Below are 19,001 nucleotides of genomic sequence, written 5' to 3'. Positions count from 1 at the left end.
GGATTCTGAATAAGTTCCTTGATTTCTCCCACTGAAATTATCATGTAATTCATCATTAACCACTTACTTCTACAATCCTTGCCTCTTCAATTAGGAAGGACTGCTTTTATGAACCATGACATTATAAAAATAAAATTCAATTGCTAAATAAGCTTCCTGGGGTTAATACAGAGACCCTATGTTTTGCTCCTGGACAGAGAATTCAAGGCCCAAATGGGAGGTGCTATCTGATATCCTACATCATTCCTAAGCTTTATATCCAAAAGCAAGTGCAGTTCTTTCAGTGTGAAGAGGCTGTGTCTAAGTCTGCCTTGTTCCCAGTGTGACCTATTAACTTTGCAATGGATTACAAAGAACTGGCCTGCTCTGCTTGCCTGGTTGACACAGAGGTCTACATCAGGATCCAGGCATACAGTCTGTCTTTAGAAAAGTAGACACAGCTTCTTTCAGGTCTTTCTAAATAGCATCAAAACCACAAAAGTGAAAAGAGCAAATGAATCAGAATAGTTTAGATTGTGCTTCTCAGGGTGTGTCCCAACCACTGTGGAGACAGGCAGCTTCCCTAGGTACTTCACTTAAGAGGATTTTCTTTCTAAAACTCTAGTCTAAATGTTGTCAGAATGTAGATATAGAGGCAGGTGGCCCAGTAATCTAAATCTAAGAGAGATGGAAATGGTGATATCTCCTGAGATCTGACATTTTACGAAAAGATTTGAATGTCAACAAGACTAGATGATGAACTGTGCTTTATTTCTCAGATAAACTAACTCAGCACTTTTAAACTCATTTATTTTGAGGACTCCAGAAGTCTAACTCAGACATCAATCAGTAGTTCTTTTCCACCTTAACTCTTGGTAAGACAAAAGATCTAAAAATCTGAATATAAGGAAACTGCTATTACACAGTTCAAGTTTCATAAAGAAAATAATATAAGATCTCATTTAATTTTTTTTATTTTGATACTTTATTTTGATATTTTATTTTACTTTAATCAGAAAAGTTTAAAAAATCCTTTTTTGTTGAGAGGCATGCCTAAGGAATTTTCTCCTAGGCACATTTTAATTTTTTTGAAATAAAGACAGGGATGCCCTCTATCACCACTTCTATTCAATTTAGTTCTCGAAGTACTAGCCAGAGCAATTAGACAGACAAAAGAAATTAAAGGCATAAAAATAGGAAAAGAAGAAATTAAATTATCGCTATTTGCGGATGACATGATAATATACCTAACAGACACAAAAGGGTCTACAAAGAAGCTGCTAGAGTTAATAAATGAATTCAGCAAAGTAGCAGGATATAAAATCAACACGCATAAATCAAAGGCATTCCTGTATATCAGCAACAAAACCTCTGAAATGGAAATAAGGAAAACCACTCCATTCACAATATCCTCAAAGAAAATAAGATACTTGGGAATCAACCTAACAAAAGACGTGAAAGATCTATACAATGAAAACTACAGAACCCTAAAGAGAGAGATAGAAGAAGATCTCAGAAGATGGAAAAATGTACCCTGTTCATGGATAGGCAGAACTAACATCATCAAAATGGTGATATTACCCAAAGTTCTCTACAGGTTTAATGCGATGCCAATCAAAATCCCAACGGCATTTCTTGTTGAAATAGATAAAGCAATCATGAAATTCATATGGAAAGACAAAAGACCCAGAATAGCAAAAGCAATTCTAAGCAGGAAGAGTGAATCTGGAGGTATAGCAATACCAGAGTTCAAACTGTACTACAAAGCAATAGTAACAAAAACAGCATGGTACTGGTACCAAAACAGGCAGGTGGACCAATGGTACAGAATAGAGGACACAGAGACTAATCCACAAAGTTACAACTATCTTATATTTGATAAAGGAGCTAAAAACATGCAATGGAGGAAGGATAGCATCTTCAACAAATGGTGCTGGGAAAATTGGAAATCCATATGCAACAAAATGAAATTGAATCCCTTTCTCTCGCCATCCACAAAAGTTAACTCAAAATGGATCAAGGAGCTAGATATCAAATCAGAGATGGTGCGTCAGATAGAAGAAAAAGTTGGCTCCGATCTACATATAGTGGGGTCAGGCTCCAAATTCCTTAATAGGACGCCCATAGCCCAAGAGTTAATAACAAGAATAAACAAATGGGACTTACTTAAACTAAAAAGTTTTTTCTCAGCAAGAGAAACAATAAAAGAGGTAAATAGAGAGCCTACATCCTGGGAACAAATTTTTACCCCTCACACCTCAGATAGAGCCCTAATATCCAGAATGTACAAAGAACTCAAAAAATTAAACAATAAGATAACAAATAACCCAATCAACAAATGGGCCAAGGACCTGAACAGACACTTCTCAGAGGAGGACATACAATCAATCAACAAGTACATGAAAAAATGCTCACCATCTCTAGCAATCAGAGAAATGCAAATCAAAACCACCCTAAGATACCATCTCACTCCAGTAAGATTGGCAGCCATTATGAAGTCAAACAACAAGTGTTGGCGGGGATGTGGGGAAAAGGGTACACTTGTACACTGCTGGTGGGACTGCAAAATGGTGAGGCCAATTTGGAAAGCAGTATGGAGATTCCTGGGTAAGCTGGGAATGGATCCACCATTCGACTCAGCTATCGCCCTTCTCGGACTATTCCCTGAGGATCTTAAAAGAGCGCACTATAGGGATACGGCCACATCAATGATTATAGCGACACAATTCACAATAGCTAGACTGTGGAACCAACCTAGATGCCCTTCAATAGATGAATGGATAAAAAAAATGTGGTATCTATACACAATGGAGTATTATGCAGCACTAAGAAATGACAAAATCATAGAATTTTCAGGGAAATGGATGGCATTAGAGCAGATTATGCTAAGTGAAGCTAGCCAAGCCCTAAAAAACAAATGCCAAATGTCTTCTCTGATATAAAGAGAGCTACTAAGAACAGAACAGGAAGGAAGAGCATGAGGAAAAGACTAATAGTAAACAAAGACGAATGGGGGGAGAGAAAGGGAGAGAGAAGGGAAAGCATATGGAAATGGTAGGAGACCTTCAATGATACATAAAATTATAAGAGGTTATGAGGGGCAAGGGGGAGGGGGGGGAAAGGGGAGAGAATTGAACAACAGCAGAGGAGGTAGAGAGGGAAGATGGGAGGGGAGGGGAGGGGAGGGGGGATAGTAGGGGATAGGAAAGGAAGCAGAATACAATAGTCACTAATATGCCATTATGTAATATTGTGAGTATGTAACAGTTGTGATTCTGCAATCTGTATCTGGGGGTAAAAATGGGAGTTCAAAACCCAATTGAGTCTAATGTATGAAAGACGATATATCATGAGCTCTGTAATGTTTTGAACAATCAATAAAAAAAAAGAACATGAAAAAAATTTTTTTTGAAATAATTTCTCATATGAACAAAATATACATAACAGTATGAGAGAGGATTTGGTCATCAGTCAGTTTTAAAATGATCAACATTCAGTCAACAATTGCTTCATGTGTAATTACCTATACTCCACACAATTGCTTTTATTATCATATTCTCTCGGTTCTTCTTTTTCAGGCCAAATTATATTAACTGTAATATTTTGACAAATTGATAAGCTAGGCTAACCCACACTGCTATTTGAATTTGAGGATTTCCATATCCTCAGAAAATTCTGCCATATCTCCTCACAGCCAGTTGCCAACTACCATCCATAAAAGGGACTACACTTCTGACTATTTAAAACAAATTTATTTAAAAGAAGTTAACAAGGTCCACTGGAAGAAGATGTAAGATTGGCTGCGAGGATTATGAAGAAAAAAAATTCTACAAATTCCTATTTATTTTTGGCCCTCAGTTTTGACTAGCCATTCCACCAACATATTATGACATATGTTACATAAGGTATATTGTGGAAAACATAAAAGAAGAAGAAATATAAATATAATAAGTAGGAAAGGTAAAATGGAAGTTTTGGAAGACAGACAGAGAGAGAGAGAGAGAGAGAGAGAGAGAGAGAAATGGGAATAGTAAGTCTCAAAATGTCCTCTATAGATTCAGCTATATTACTTATGTAAAGAATCCCTTATACACTTGCCCCTCAGAACATGGTCTGTGGGCCAGAGACTGAATCTCAAGCACAGCATTTGTACCAACTGAGTAGAAATTCACATTGTAACAAGATCTGATGTTGACTGGTATGCACATTTCATTTTGAGACACTTTTCTCTTGAACATATTATATCACATGCCAAAGGGAATGGAAACTCAAAAAACAACATCTTATGTGAAATAAGAATACTCATGGAATCAGCAAATAGACCATTTAACATAAAGAAAACTTCTTTTGACTCTATTACTGTCTAACCCAACCAGGTATTAGAAGGTAAAATGAAGATACATTTTAGGTACCATTTTTTCTCTGTTTGCTTGGGGAAGGAGGTCAGCATCAAATATGAAAGAAGATTTCATGATTTCCTTATGTCAATGTTTTTTTCCTGATCATTTGTGGCTTCTATAGTAACCTCATTAGCTGTCACACAGCCTATTAAAAGCAACAAATTAAACTTGTGTTTATTTTACTTAAATGATGCTCATTAAAATTTCATGTTGTATACAATTGCTATCAAATTTTATGTGTCCAATTAATATTACATTAAATGATACTTTTGTAATAGAACAACTAAAGGAAGCAGATGTTTGAATTCCTAAATGCAGGTGTTAAACAGCAGCAATACTTTGGAATAATTTCCATATATTGTATAATTTTAAAAATGGTTTGTCAAGAGATCTAAATTTTCTTACTTTGACACTGCTTGGAGCTAGGAGCAAGTAAAAATTGAGCATAGAATTATAGGAAAGAAAATGAAATGTAAAAGTGACACAGTTTTGTATAAATTTGTGAGACATGAAAACTCAAAGAATCTCCTAATTTTTAATATTAATAAAAAACTATAAATATATTTGCATTATTTTTTATAATTTGATTTAAAGGAGGTCATTTTGCCTGAAATCTTTTGTAATTTACAAATGGAAAATCTCATTAAATGTCTTCAGTATAAATGAATTGAGATATTATATTATATGCTTATGAAAAATGCTATATAAACCCTGTATAGCAAAAAAGACAGAATTGATATTTTTGTTTCTTTCCAATTTTCTGTTAGATTTCCTTCATCTCCAAAATTATGTAAGATCCACAAAACTTTTTTTATGGTTAAAATATGTTATTTTTTTCCTAATGTGTGAACTGAATCATAATCATATATTTTTTCAAAACAAGATATGTATCATTTAACAGGATTTATTTTTTTCTAGTATTTATGGTCCTTACTTTTAAAAGTCAATCAGTAACTTTTAAAAGTCAATCAGTAAAGTCATATTTCTCTGGAAAAGAGTAAAATGCAATTATATATATATATATATATATATATATATATATATATATATATACACACACACACACATACATACACACACACACATACATATACACACACATACAATTGATGAGTATATATATATACTAATCAATACATCAAATTCAATGTTATTTTAAAAGTATTCAAAGAAAGAAAAATGGAGCAATTGAGTTGAGATTAGTTGATTGTTGTCATTGAAATATTTTGAAATATCTTTAGACATTTTTTAATCCACAGTAAAATAAAATATGTGCTGTATGTGAAGAACTAATTTCTAGAAAATATAATTGTTCATTTGATATTGGATGATGGGAAAAATAAAAAAAAAGCATAAGAACTGAACACATTTTCTTCTCAATTCAAGATCTTGTTATAATCATTTCTTGACCTTAGTCCAGCATTTTGGTTTCTAAACTGTTGAAATTGCCCTCTTCATATCAGCTACTTCAGACTTGAGAAATTATAAATTAAGTAAAAATATTATTAAACCACTTATTCTCACAGAAGAAATAATCCCTTAGTGCACCATATCAGTAGGTGAATTCACATCTTGAGGAAAATTTTCTCACTGGTGCTGAAACGGAATTCTCAGTCAAGGGAAGAACACTTTCTCGATCTCACTGCATCTATGTATTTAAACATTGAAAATGTTCAGATGACTGCTCCATCTTTTCTTTGCCAAAGATCACCACTGTCTCATCTTAAGTTTTCTTGAGTAATTTTGTATTTGCCTAATGTTGCTTATGTGAAAATCAGAGTGAAAATAGGTTGTGCTTTAAAACCTAGCCAGATAGCCAGGAATTTGCTCTTCCTGCGTTTGTGACTCAGAGAAGTAAGAAAATATTTTAGTGAAACTTCTGAGAGAAAGGGGAGACTTCTTTTGTAAGTGACCCGCATTTTTCAAATGGACTACAAAAAGTATTTTTTAACTTAGTGTAATATAGGTTAAACTTAACACCAAAGAAAGAACAATTCTGTGTGTGCCACCATTCTGTTCTATATTTGTACTTAAACCTTCGTATTTGTTTTTAAGTAGTTGCATATTTTTTAGCAAATTGAGATACTTTAAATACAAAACTTAGGATAATTGCTTTTTAAAATCGATATAGGCAAGAAGAGTTTTTTTCCATGTCTTGAGTACGTGATGTGTTACACTTTGAAAGATGTCACAGGATTTTTATACTCAGATTTTATTTACAGATGTAAAATATTTGAAAGAAGAGGATGCAAATCGCAAGACTTTCACTGTCAGTAGCACACTGGATTTCCGAGTGGACCGGAGTGATGATGGAGTGGCTGTAATCTGCAGAGTAGACCACGAATCCCTCAATGCCACCCCTCAGGTAGCCATGCAGGTGCTAGAAATCCACTGTAAGTAAAACTCTACTGCTCCCTTCTTTATCTCAGCAGCAAATCTCATCTGCATTTAAAATCATTTCAAAATTACCTGAAATTACAGCAAATGTGCAGCAAAATCTATGCTCATTAGTATTAATCATGTTCAAAGGGAAGTACTCCTGGTCTGAGTGTCATTTTGACAATGAAGGAAAATAATGGAGATCTCATAAAGTTAGTATTCCTAATTATGCTTAAAATTCAGGCATGATGTATGTGTATGCATGGTGGTTGGGGAGAAGTAGCATGGCTATATTAAATCAATTTTGTAATAGGCAAACTTGGTTTCCTGGCTATGCTTTTTAAATTAAAGTAGTTTTAAACCTTTCCTATTAGGTATTCTAACTGTTTCAACATAGAGGCACATCATCATCATCATCATCATCATCATCATCATTGTTATTTACAATTAATAATAGTAATGTTAATTGTTTGACTCCAAGGTAGCAGTGCTAAATGCTCTCAGGGCATTAACTCTCACAGCCCAAAAAGCTGTGTGAACTGTTACCTTGATTAGTCATAAGTTACACCTGAAGCCCAAAGAGTTTGGAGGGTGAGTCACACAACTAGAGAATGGTAGACTTTTGATCATAGCAGTTTTAATATTAGCAAGGTACTAAGGATATAGGAAATGGTTCAGATGTATTTTACCAAAATAAAACTGGAGGGATTGAAATAAATAAGACAAAGTAGAAAATAGAAGACAGGAGTTCATATTTTCCAAATTGCATGATGAACATTTTTCATTGCTTTTACTATCAGTGATAAAATTATAATATCCACTTAGAATTTGTCTGTCTTACAATTACATTGAATCTAAAATTGCTGAAATCTAAATATTGTTTTTCTATCATGTCTCATTACATTTTTTCTCATTTGTTTAATCAGCAAGAATTTATTGAGTGTCTATTATGTCATGATCACAGTTTTGGACACTGCAGTTATAGACAGAACAAGAAAGAAGAATGATAAAACAAATTTAAATTGTCTCATTGTCAAAATCATCATCAACACTATCAGCACAAAAAAACCCTATTTCTTTTATGCCATCCATTCTAGATATGAATGATATAAAAGCAATATAAATAAATACAACATATAGTGTATCATATAATGATAAGTACTATGCAGGAAAAATAAACTAGTGGAGGTAATAAGGATATGGAAATGGAAGTAAAGTGAGTGACTGTGAGTGTGAGTTTGTGTGTGTGTGCGCGTGCGCACACACACACACTGCAAGAAAAACTTCCTGAGTTGGGACTATGCTTAGTATTTTTATTTCAGAATAACAAGGATGTTAGATGCAGGACAGGCTGAGTAAGCTATCAGCAGGGCATGCCAAACAAAGTTAGCTGCAGGATGACCTGGCTTCTCTAGCCCTCCGTCTGGTTCTTTATCATCTGTTTGCTTCAAGCCCAAATGCCTAAGCGCCCCACTAAAGGTCAAACACTCAACCCCCTTCTCAAGGCCAAGCACTTAACCCTCTTGTGTGCCAACAAGGCAGCTTGCAAACCTAGAGACCCTATTAGATTTGGGCTATAAAAACTCCCTCCTGCCGGGCCCCTCTCTCTTGCTCTCTTTCTCTCTTGCTCTCTTGCTCTGTCTCCTTTGCGTGCGTGTTCTCTCTCTCTCTCTCTCTCTCTCTCTCTCTCTCTCTCTCTCACTCTCACTCTTTCTTTTCTCCTCTGTTGCACTGCTGCAATAAAGATCTCTTGGTTGCTCTGAGTGTTGTGGTCACTTTCCTTTCAAAGGATACCAGTGTTACAACTTGAGAATGGCATAACATAAAATAAGTATTAGGATAAAAGACTAGAGAAGTATCAAGGAGAAACTATTTCATTTTGATTGAGAAAATGTTATCTAATTATAATATGTCCATTGCTTTCTAACTATTCTTATGTTATTAGCTATTTGAATTATTATAATTTAAAAAAAGAATTTGTATTGGATTAGTTTATTAAACGGTCTTCTCCTCCTCAAAGCAGATTCAGCAAAGAGCACATTTTAGAATCCCAAATGGAGATTATCTCCAAAATTCAGCACATGAATTTATAGAGTGACCTTGGAGAATTACTGAAACTGCTTGAACTTTGATTATAAGTTAGACAATTAATTCCTATAACAAGACAACTTAAATCTAGTTTGTGGCATTTAATGGACTTTAGATAAATGTCAACTGCCTTCCCTATTTCTTCTTATTTCATCAAAAGTTCTTTTAAAATATAAAAAATTATGTTATTTGATATTTTGAGAAGACCCAGATCATCAGCATAATAATTTTTAGCTTTTAAACATATATATCAAGCAAAGTGATTACAGGCTTATAATCGCTTATTTAACTGTAAATTTCAACATATGATAGAAGAAATATTAGAGATTAAATTATAAGAAGTTTTGAAGACTAATGGCATCCCAAATTCTACCAATTCTCAGGCAAGTTTAGATTTATTAAGTTTTCTGTGGTGAAGAAGAAGACATGTCAGATGGATTATTGGGTGTAGGCAAGAAACGAGACTTGTTACAGGATTCAGGCTTGTGTTGGTTTTCATAAAATACTCTGAATTAAGTGCTGTCTAGATTAGGAACATTTTAGTGATGGGTGTATTTGTAATTTTACATGGAAAATGAATGGTAAAGCAGAAGAGGATTTGTAATTATGAAGATACACTAATTAATAGTGCTAATTTTTGTGATTGTTGAGTGTCTTGATCTTTGTATTGTTTCATCATCAATTATGGGTTAGACTTGATATTATCTGTTTCCACCCACAGTCATAGTACCTTTATATGATTATTGTTTATATGCTAGAGGATGGTTTATGTTTGTTGAGGTTTTTTTTGGGGGGAGGGGTACTGGGGATTGAACTCAGTGATGCTTGACTGCTGAACCACATCCCCAGCCCTATTTTGTGTTTTATTTTGAGACAGGGTCTTAATGAGTTGCTTAGCACCTCCCTGTTGCTGAAACTGGCTTTGAAGTCTTAATCTTCCTGCCTCACTCAGCCTCCTGATCCGCTGGGAATACAGATATATGCCACCAGGCCTAGCACTTGTTGAGATTCTTTAAGCCTAGCTTAAAGGTGCCAAGTGTCTGCTACCAAGGTTACCTTGGAAATTCAAAAGTACATTATGTACACTACTAATTTTTAGCTGTTTGTTCACCATATATTATTGTGCATAATAAAGCAAAATTTCATGGAGTAAAGCAATTGAATTGACTAATTTTTAAATTTTTACTTGGAATATTCTGCACTTCTAATGACTGCCCAATTAAGAATAGCATCTCATTCTATCATGGTTTAATATGTAAGTGGCTGGAAGGCAGAAACCAGATCTATTTAAATTATTTTTCTTAGCATCTAGTATCCCATCATTCATGTATGTGAAGTTAATTAAAGCTAACTGATGGTAATGCTAAATGTTCCCTTAAGGATACAGAACATTCCCCAGAGATGAAATGAGTGGAAGGTGGTGATGGGGCAAGCAGCGACAGTCAGCATCAAAATTAGAGCAAATTGAGTAAATTATCAAATTCTCCATAAACACCTAAGGATGATGATAATACTTTGGTGTTTGTTTCTAGGGACAGTAGATCATAACTTCATAAAAGTACACATGTGCAAATACATGATGTACAAATTTCTAAGGATTTGAGAGGGGGAAGCTAGAAAGGAGACTTGGAAAAAAAAAGTGTTAGGTTTAGCATAGTTTCGGATTTCTCCTTTGCTTAACAGTATTCCTATTGTGAATGACCTCAGAGTTCAATCTAAATGGAGAAACATATAGCAGTTTGGAACCCCCAGAGAAGAGAGCATTTTTATCTGTGGTGTGTAAAAAGGGAAGCTATATATCCTTACAAAAATGGAAACCTTTATGATCCTGTGACAAAAATACTATGCTGTTGTGGAAAGTCAAGTTTGACAGGAAATAAGAGGAGTTGAACACGTGGTGCCAAGGAGCATAAAAATAAGAATGATAAAAAAATAGTAGAAGGTATTATATTAGGGTTAAGTTTTTAACCATGTAACCTTATTATATATAATTTAGAAGGTTTTAGCCTATAAAATATATCACAGTAACATGTATTTTTAATAAAATATTAATTATACACTTAAATACTGCCACTTTGATGAAAGAGTTTTAAAACTAAACTTTAAAAAACTGCAGACTTTTTGCTATGAACCACAAAAGCTTGCAAATTTCAAATAATAGGTAAATGATTACTTTCCAACTGAAAAGCTGTGAAAGTCATGCTTTTGTTTTTGTGTTCAAGATGAAAACTCTTATTCATCTTTCTATTTTTACTTAGATCTCCTTGAAATAATAAATTTTTATTTTTTTATTTGTCTGATTTAATTTTTAGAAGAGATTGTATGAGTCAGATTTTATTTAATTCTCAGTAGGAATGATGTATCTGCAGTAAGATTCAGAATTATGCATAGAATGTTCATAAATTGAATAGTTGTTTACACACATGGACCATTAATATTTAAAATAGTAAATAATGTACTTATGATAACTTATAGAGAAGACCCCACATGTAAGTCCAAAATAATTCAATCTAAGCAATAACATAGGGAAGAGAAGAAGGGTGGGAGGGATTTAGGGGGGACTACTACAGTGTTAAAATTGTGTGTTATATGAAATCAAGTTAGCTATAACTTTAAATAAAAATGCATTATGTACATTAAAAATAACAGAAAAAAACTTGTTAAATGATTTTATTAAATTATATCTTTATAAAGAGTTAAATGGTAAATTTATATCCCAATCTATATATTGGATGATTATATATCCTTTCTCTTATAGCAAGAAATAATAAAGTTAATCCATATTTCCTATTAGCATCTTACATTTTAAAATGTAGCAAAGTATTTGTAAGCAATTTATGTAATGTGCTGTTTTCTTTAAGAGAAATAGTTTTTGCCTTGAATAACTGAATTGGCAACTATATGTTCTCCCTGTTGTCCAGACCATCCAATGTACTCCATCAATTCTCTTTTCAGTTCCCCTTCCCAATAAAATAGAGAACATCTTATTATTGTAGGAGAGAATCAATGTAGGTGGATATGGAGTTCCCTAATTCTATTGTTTATATCTTCTTTTCCACTGTGAGTAATCAAGATTCAGAACAAAAATGTTTTCAAATATAGACAGAGATTTTTATCATTATATTTTTGGCTGCTTGTGTTTTTCTGAACAGAAAATATTGAAGCCCCCATCTACCCAATCGATTTTACACCAATCTGTATACTTGTCTATCCCTGGTCAGGTTAACTTGTCCTGTGTTAATTTTATCAACTGTGCTTTCAATACTCCTCTACTTAGTTTAGAAAAGACACAATTAAATGTTTCAGGCTATGTAAGCTCATTAGTCAGGAAGGTGTATGTTCTTGGTAGCATTTTAAAATAACATATCTTGCTCATCTGGCATCTCACTTGTGAAGTGCTGATTATCTAATTATCTTGTCTACTACGAATTATCTATGGTCCAGGGGCACAGAATAAAAAGAGAACCCAAAAAGGTGAAATAAAAACTATCTTTAGGTTAAATTTTTCAGAAATTAAAATAGAATGTTCTTTTGACTAACAAAATAGCATGTTTTTGCCTGTGAGTACCTTGGACAGATTTTAATGGAGTCTAAAATATTTTAAAAAGTTGATGAAATGATACAAATGCTAAAATAACAAAGTAATCTAAGTCTGTTATCAAAAGATGTTTCATTATATTAATAAAAGTAGCCTAGTTTGAGATCTCTGTAAGAGATATTTTTTAAATTTTCAAGGAAAATACATTTGTTACAATGTTACCATGGTAAGTATTACTTGTACATTTTGTTCATTAACAAAATATGTTTTCTTTTGTAAGTAACAGGAATATTTTATTCATGCCCTATAATATAAGATTGAGTAATTAAATCATCAAATATTTCAGTCATCTGAATTCAATGATTCAAAATGTTACTATAATGTTTTATGTTATTAATACTAAGGAACAAATTCTGTGTTTTTAAATCCAAGAGGAGCCTATATCTGTGAGTTGGGATTGAAGATTTTTAAATTAATAATAAATTATTATATTAAAATAATACAAAATGCTCTAGGCTTTTCCTATTTGCTTATCATAAAGATGTGTTTTGAACATTCAAATTAATATCATAAATATGTAAAATAAAACATCAAAAATATGGAATGTATGTATATTAAGGGCAAAATATATATATTTTCAATTACTATTAAATTAATTTAATAGATAATTTAAAATAGTTCAAGAACATGAGGCAAAAATTATTTTGGCTGATAAAACGTAATATTAAGAAGTAAGGGGCTGGGGATGTGGCTCAAGCGGTAGCGCGCTCGCCTGGCATGCGTGTGGCCCGGGTTCGATCCTCAGCACCACATACCAACAAAGATGTTGTGTCTGCCGAGAACTAAAAAAATAAATATTAAAAAAAAATTCACTCTCTCTCTCTCTCTCTCTTTCACTCTCTCTCTCTTTCTCTCTCTCTCCCCCTCTCACTCTCTCTTTAAAAAAAAAAAAAAAAGTAAGTGCATGTTGTAGATATCCAGTGTCTTTAACTTTCCAATTAGCACCTTATTCTACTTTATTAATCTATTTTTAAAAGATATAATCTATTTTTATTTTCTTTTAAAAAAATTACTAGATATTTAATATACCAATATCTTTCAATTGTTCTAGTTCTACTTTCTAAAGAAATTATCACAGATAGTTGAAGATTTTGAATAGAAAAATACATAGAAAACTACTGTAATAAATTAGTATGTTAGACAGTACCAGATTAGTCCTTGATATACCGGGGAAAAGCATCATCCATATATGCTATCTGGTCCTCCAACTTTTATTTTTGTTTTAACTGTTAGACTTTCTTTTTAGGGCAGTGTTAAGGTTAGAGAAAAGTTGAGCAGAATGTACAGAGTTCCCATGTACTTTCTCTCCCAACCCAGACACCTCCTTACACATTTCTTTATAACTAATATCTGACATTATTATTTATATCAATTCTAAGTAAGTGTATTGATATAGAAGAAGATGATGATGATGATTGCTATTATTATTATTGTTATTATTATTATTCTGGGTATTGAACCCAGAGGCACTAGACCACTGAGCCACATCCCAGCCTTTTTATTTATTTATTTTTTATTTGAGATAAGGTCCTGCTAAGTTGCCCAAGCTGGTCTTGATCTATTAGATCTTATCCTGATTTTCAATTTTTTTTCTTATTGAATTTTAAGACAATTTCATATATCTTAGCTAAAAGTCCATATATATATATATATATATATATATATATATATATATATATATATAATGTTTTTTTTCCAGTATGTACCTTGTCTTTTCAATCCCTTAATTCTAACTTTCATAAAATAAACGCCTTTTTTTAAATGAAGTCCAACTTAATCAAATTTTTATTTCATGGATCATGTATGGGATGTTGTATCTAAAAACCTTTCTGATCAAACACTTAGAAACTTAGACTTTTACTTTATCTTCTAGAAATTTTATAATTTTATGTTTTTTATAGTTTTATGTTGAATACTTAAATCTATGATCTATTTTGAGTTAACATTTTTTTAAAAGAGTAAGTTTTGTGTTCATGACTTTGAAGGTTGTGAGGACAAACTTTGTCTATAAAACTAAAAGTAAACACTTATTCTTCACCAACATCTTTAGAATTTTTCATTCATCTCCTGAATTTTCTAAATTTTTTGAGATGTTTTCTTCTGTCAGTTTTTTTTTCTTTTGCCATTGTGAGCAGAAAATGAAAGCTTCTGAATTCTGAACTGAGATTATAAAGGGTAAAACAATCAATTCGAAAGAAAACAGAACTATAATGATGGTGCTTTGATTTCTAGACTTCTTTTAAATGTCTATGAAACAAAATTCAAAACCTGGGAAACTTTATAAACAAAGAGGGTCCAGGTGACAGTAGTAATTTATATCATTTTTACATAAACCAACAACTGTAGTAGGACTGTCTGATAGTTTTCTGCAATGGTAGAAATGTTCTATACCCAGGCTCAAACTGCAGTCAGTAGTCAGTGATATGAGATGACTAAGCAATTGAAGTGTGTATCTTGTGACTAAGAAACTGTATTGAGGATTTAATTTTAATTAGTCTACATTAAATTTAGGTAGCTACATATGACTCCTCATTACTCTATGGAGTTGGTCTTAGGATGTCCTAGTACTCTTTTTCATTTTCATCATAATTTGGGGACAATCTATGAGTTAATGGTACAGTAACTCTAGGATGCTGAAGTCTCAAGACTTATTATAATATGGAAGTGCAACAACACCAAAACTTGAAAATTTATCATACATTTAAGGATGCTTTTGTATCAATATATCTTAAATTTAAGCATGTTTCACGTCAATGTATTCTTATCTTACCTGCAGAATAAGATCCTTTAAAATCTATTTCAGAAAGAAAATTTTCACTTTGTCATTTAGAAAAATCTCTAAGAATTGCAAATCTCAAATTATATTATTCCCTAAATATAACTGAAAACTGCCAGGCACTGTGGCACATATTTTCCCGGCAGGGTCAAAAAATCAGCTGGAGGATCAAAAGTTCTAGGCCAGCCTGGGCAACTTACTGACACTGGGTATCAAAATAAAAAATAAAAAGGACTACGGATATAACTCTGTAATAAAGCACCCCAGGGTTCAGTCCACAATACTAAAAACAAGAGCAAAAACAAAATATATATCAAATACACTTTAAATAATGTAAGATCAAGCATATAATTGTAAAAACATATGAAATAAAATAATGTATTGATTCATTTTTTGCCTGTATTTTTATGGCCTCTAGATTTAAGATCTTCCTTGAGGCTCATTTTTTATGGTAAAGGCACAATCCTTCTGATGTCCTCTCAACCCATTCATTTTTACACATTGCCAAACATATCTTCTAAAACTTATTTCTGAGCCTGTTACTCACTTAAGATGATTTTTTACTGCCTCTAATGTAATGTCCAGACTATTGAATCTGACACTCAAAGCTTTGAAAATATAACCCCCTATGATGGTTCTCTCAGTGTTCTTTCCCATATAGCACACCCTACATGATTTCACAGGCCCCATCTATATCCCAGTTTTTTGTTTGTTTTGTTTTGTTTTTCTTTTACTAGACACTGGCCTTTTGTTCATCTGCCCTCCTCAAATGCTATCCTCTTTCTTCCCTCCACAAAAATTCTACCAGACCAAATACTGTATATTTCCTGAATAATTTAAATGCCATTCCTCTAGATAGCTATCATTATTTCGTCAAATGTGTGTAATCTATTCCCTCAGTAACTAACACAATGCATCATGGGAGTACTATGGTGCCTACAATTTTGAACTTTGTATTTTTAAGCTATATTTTTTATTAATATTAAATTTCTATGGCCTACTATTTTTTATGGATGTATAGCAGTTGCACAGAGGTAGTACTATGCCTTGTGCACACAGTAATTTATAAACATTTGCCAAATAAATGAATGATTGCCATAAAAGTAATTTTCACTAGAATTAGAAGGAATTTAACACATTGTTGAAGGGAAGGTACCTGATAGTTTTGATCATTACCCAAAGAAATCTGAGTTAAATGGAAAGTGAGAGTTTGAGTTTTATTTCAAAATTACAGAGAGAAAAAAATTAATTGGACATATTAGAAAAAGGTAATTTTACACATAGGGAATGACTAGCAGATAATGCTTTAACTGAAATGGTTTTGGATAACTCTTGCCATATCACCTCACAACACCCAGTAAAATTTGATGGACCTTGAGATATGTGTCAAGTTTGATTTATAGTGTTTTATTTCAAGTATCATCATGGTCTTACTCAGACTATTTAAACTTTTATTTCATTTCAGGAATAAACAGTAATACAAGAGAAAACCAAATATCTCATTAATTAATATGTGTGAGAGAAAGGGAGAGAGAGCAGGGAGGGGAGAGAGAGAGGGAGAAAGGAAGAGAGATGTTAGACACAGAATCCAGAAGCATCAATAGACAGGAGTTAGAATATGCAGATCATATGGAGTCAAAGAGTCTTGGCCTGGATTTTAATTCAGAGAGAGAAAGCACTGGTTTTGAGGAAGGAATGTAAAACAAAAATTAATCCCTGCAGTTTTAAAATTCTCTAGTTTTCCTCTTTTGTAGTAACAAGGAATGTATCTATAGGTAATAGAGTAGATATGAATATTTTAGAGGAAGGCTTTAATGGACATTTTGAGCCAGACAATTCTTTATTGTGGGGCTTGTCCTGCGCATTTTACATTATTTAGTAGCATTCCTGGCTTTAATCCATTAGATAATACTGGTAAGCCCTACATCTATTGCCTTCATTTCAACAAACAAAAATGTCTATAGACTTTGCCAAGTATATTGCAGGGCAAAATTTTCTATAGAATTTCTCTTTCAGTGTGAACTCAATGTGACTTTACTAAGGTGAGGAGGTATATATTTTTCTTTAAAATTAGTGATTACCAAGAAATTTTTATAAAGGTGTTAAGTCATTCTTTTGTTTGGAAACCTTTTTATAATAAGATTGCAATAAGGCAAATATTTACAAATCATTCATCTGTAAAATACTAAAAAATCACTATTAAATTTCCCTTAATAAAAATTTGTTGTTAAAATATTTTTGTGTTATTTCTGAATGAGAATAACCCCTGAATGCAAATAATAATAAATGAGATAAGAAACTAAATTTTAAAGGAGTATTTTCATTTATCAAAGAGAAAAACAATATGAGAGGATGATATGAGAGAGAGAGAAAGAGAGAGAGAGAGAGAGAGAGAGAGATGTTAGACAGAGAATGCAAAAACATTGATAGACAGGATTTAGACTATGCAGCTCATATGGAGTCAAAGAATCTTGGCCTGGATTTTAAGTCACAGAGAGAAAGCACTGATCTTGAGGAAGGAATTTAGAACAAAAAGCATTAATCCCTAGAGTAGTGTCAGAGAAAACAGGAAACACACACTTGCTGAAGTGTGTTATGATAAGGGGAGAGAAATATCAAACCAATTTATGCTTGTGGAACTTAATCAAGTCACTCCTTTGAATTTTATTTTCATAATTTGTTTAATGAAGACAACATTTCTCTTATATACTCTACGACACAGGAAGCTGATGTATATGGAGCATTTACATTGATAAGTATAATTTGTAAAATATTGGATTAATGGTCGGAATTATTTGAAGATAGCTCTGAGAAGTAAATTGATTTTATAGCACATTTGTGCTCCTAACAACCAGTTGGAAAAAATTACAAAAGGCCATATTAATTGATTCAGCAAATATTTAATTGAGATCTGAATTTGTTCTAGCCATTGAAGATACACCAATGAAATACATAGGTTTGATCTCTTCTCTGATTAGCCTGCTTTCCTAAGCATATGCTTGGTGCTTGGTAACACCATGTGTGAAAGCTAACAATCTTGAAATGTGACCTTGTGACTGTTATAATGTTCAATGCTGTAATGTTACAATTCCTTTGAAGTCACGTGGAGTAAGGGTACAAACACTATGCTGGTATGTTTTAGGAATTATATTAAAGGATCATTAAATGAATGGATCATTTGGGACTAGTCACAGAAAATAATTTTTGAGGACAAATAAAATTACCAAAATAATGCTTTCATTTCAATCAGTGGCCATGTAATACCATAAGCAATGCATGACTACTGTTTACAGTTTAAGTTATTTATCATTGTTCACATCATATATAATACAATGTGGAATGACCTCATAACTCAGTATTAGGTGTTAGTCTTTGGTTGTTTCTCTTTGGTGGTTTGCTCATCATTCATAACAGGCTAAATACTACTTTTATATAACTGTAAGCCCCTGTTATGGTTTGTTAATTACAGAAGAAATAAGGTTGGTTTCCTATTGGTATTTTTTTTTTTATTTAAAGCCTCTTTTTAAAAGCTTTAGTGTTGATAGATGTCATTGAACCACTGACACCAAACACTTTAAGAGCTGTTCTTTTAAGATTATTCATTAGATGTTTAATAGTAGCTTCATCACAAATCTTTTATCTTCCAGAATCTTTGTTAAGAATATAGAAAATCCATTCCATTGGATCAATATCTTTATTTTGATTCTAAGTCTGATTCATCCAAATGGAATGTGATATTTCCTTACTTCACAAGTTAATACAACCTTTAAAAAGAATAATA

The 19,001-nt window shown here is 32.5% G+C and overlaps 1 protein-coding gene across 4 annotated transcripts in view; it reads left to right on the top strand.

Annotated features, from left to right (window-relative positions):
• The window catches only part of CADM2 (cell adhesion molecule 2), a 1,032,141-nt gene that overhangs the window by 888,655 nt on the left and 124,485 nt on the right, over positions 1-19,001 (top strand). For all 4 annotated transcript variants that reach the window (XM_081301404.1, XM_081301402.1, XM_081301403.1 and 1 more), the window contains one exon: positions 6,602-6,772. In XM_081301404.1, the coding sequence (XP_081157530.1) occupies positions 6,602-6,772 (171 nt within the window). The remainder of the gene's footprint in view (positions 1-6,601; positions 6,773-19,001) is intronic.

Source organism: Spermophilus citellus (assembly GCF_964194105.1).
Source record: "Spermophilus citellus genome assembly, chromosome: 7".
Lineage (NCBI taxonomy): Eukaryota > Metazoa > Chordata > Mammalia > Rodentia > Sciuridae > Spermophilus > Spermophilus citellus.
This window is presented reverse-complemented; position numbering and strand designations above follow the sequence as displayed.